At 34.9% G+C, this 1,700-nt stretch overlaps 1 protein-coding gene across 1 annotated transcript; it reads left to right on the plus strand.

The window, feature by feature from the left end:
- The first annotated feature begins 663 nt into the window (after positions 1-663).
- LOC120207326 (IQ domain-containing protein IQM1-like) lies at positions 664-1,023 on the plus strand. Its single transcript, XM_039206806.1, has one exon. It carries the CDS (start codon positions 676-678, stop codon positions 985-987), a length of 312 nt encoding a protein of 103 aa, XP_039062737.1. The 5' UTR covers positions 664-675; the 3' UTR covers positions 988-1,023.
- Positions 1,024-1,700: the final 677 nt, after the last annotated feature.

The following is a 1,700-nucleotide window of genomic DNA, read 5'->3' on the forward strand; positions in this document are numbered from 1 at the left end:
GACGTAGTTTTGGGAGGGTATTTATATCCCATAACATGCCTAAATGAGTTTCTCTCAGAGAGAGAGAGAGCTCTGACTTCTCTCTAACTCCCTCACCGGAGGGAAATCGGCCAACGATCGGCCACCGTACGCTGTCACGTCGGCCATTGCCGGTCACTATTTACCACCGTTAGTCACTAATTACGGTGGTCGGAAAATATAAAAATACATCAAATCGAAGATCTCACCACCCTAAAGCCGAATCCGACCACCTTTTTTTTCTAAAAACCCCTAGATCGACATAATTTAAATTTTTACCTTCGATGTTTCGACTTCTCCGTCGATGTTTGAACCCCCGACATCGTGGTAAGTCTCTCGTTCTCTTCTCTCTATTTTTATATATTTTTTCTTGTTTGGATGCTTGTTCTCCGTTTGTCTCCCCTTTTCTTGTTCGAATGGTCTCTTTTTATAATAGTTATGTGTAGTTTCAGTGAAAATCCCAGATCTTTCGGGATTCGTTTATTTTTTACTTTGGCTTGATTTTGGGCTGCTGGTGACGTAAGTGATGACGATGGCAGCTTCAAGAAGTCTTGGCGGTCGACTAGAATGTCGTTGGCGGCTGATTTTTTTGACCCGAACAAAACGAGTGTCTACAGTCGATTCTGATGAAACCAGGAAGGTGATGGTGGTAACAGCATGAGGAGGATGGAAACAGCCAATCATGACCGTAATGAAAAGATTAGAACCAATCGTTCCAAGGCGCCAGCACCAGTTGCCACTCCGGCTAAGAGATTATCATCCAAGTGGACCACAGGGGTTGGACCCCGCATCGGGTGCGTGCGCGATTACCCCACTGATCTGCAGTCAAAAGCACTCGAACAAGTTAATCTATCACCAAGGGTTACTCCTGGATTCAAGTTTGATCCAATTCCTTCACCAAGGCCGAGTCCAAGGGTCCATCTTTCCCCAAAGATTGTAGGCATGAGACTGCCTAGTCCAAGGCCCTAACCATAAGCTAACTAAGCCACTTCACCCAGGGAGATGGCTTCTTACGAATTTGCATGACTTAGGTCAAAGACTCAAAAGATTTACTGATCAATCCCTCTAAAGCACTGCTTGTGCCAAAAAGGAAGAGTTGGAGAATATATGTGAGGAGGAATTCATCATTTTAAGTTTAGTTTAATTGATTTTTTCCCTTTTTGTGTACAATAAATAATTCATGGAAAACTGATAAAATAATTATTTTTTATTTCTATTTTGTATGACAATCCGAGGAAAAAGAACTAAAATTGATATGAATTAAAATATAAAAAAGTTATTAATATAAACAATATACAAAAATATATAATTTTCGCATAAAAGTTAAGAACTAAATGGTATTCTGATTTCTAAAATTGTATCTTATTATAATTTTTTTATATATTTTAAAGTATGCATATATTATAAGTCATGTGATATGTTATTATAATATCATCTAAATATTTTATAATATGTGAAGACACCAAATTTTGTCCTTTAATATATATATATATATATATATATATATATATATATATATAACTATTATTATTACTATTTATTAACGTATGTATGTATATTTATTTTATTAAATTATGACTATTATTATTACTATTTTACTTTTAACTTATATTTACCTTTTTTTTTTTTTTTATATTTTCTTTATCTTCTTTATTTTCTGTAATTTTATATTTATATTTTTT

Source organism: Hibiscus syriacus, unplaced genomic scaffold, assembly GCF_006381635.1.
Source record: "Hibiscus syriacus cultivar Baekdansim isolate YM2019G1 unplaced genomic scaffold, ASM638163v2 tig00014445_pilon, whole genome shotgun sequence".
NCBI lineage: Eukaryota > Viridiplantae > Streptophyta > Magnoliopsida > Malvales > Malvaceae > Hibiscus > Hibiscus syriacus.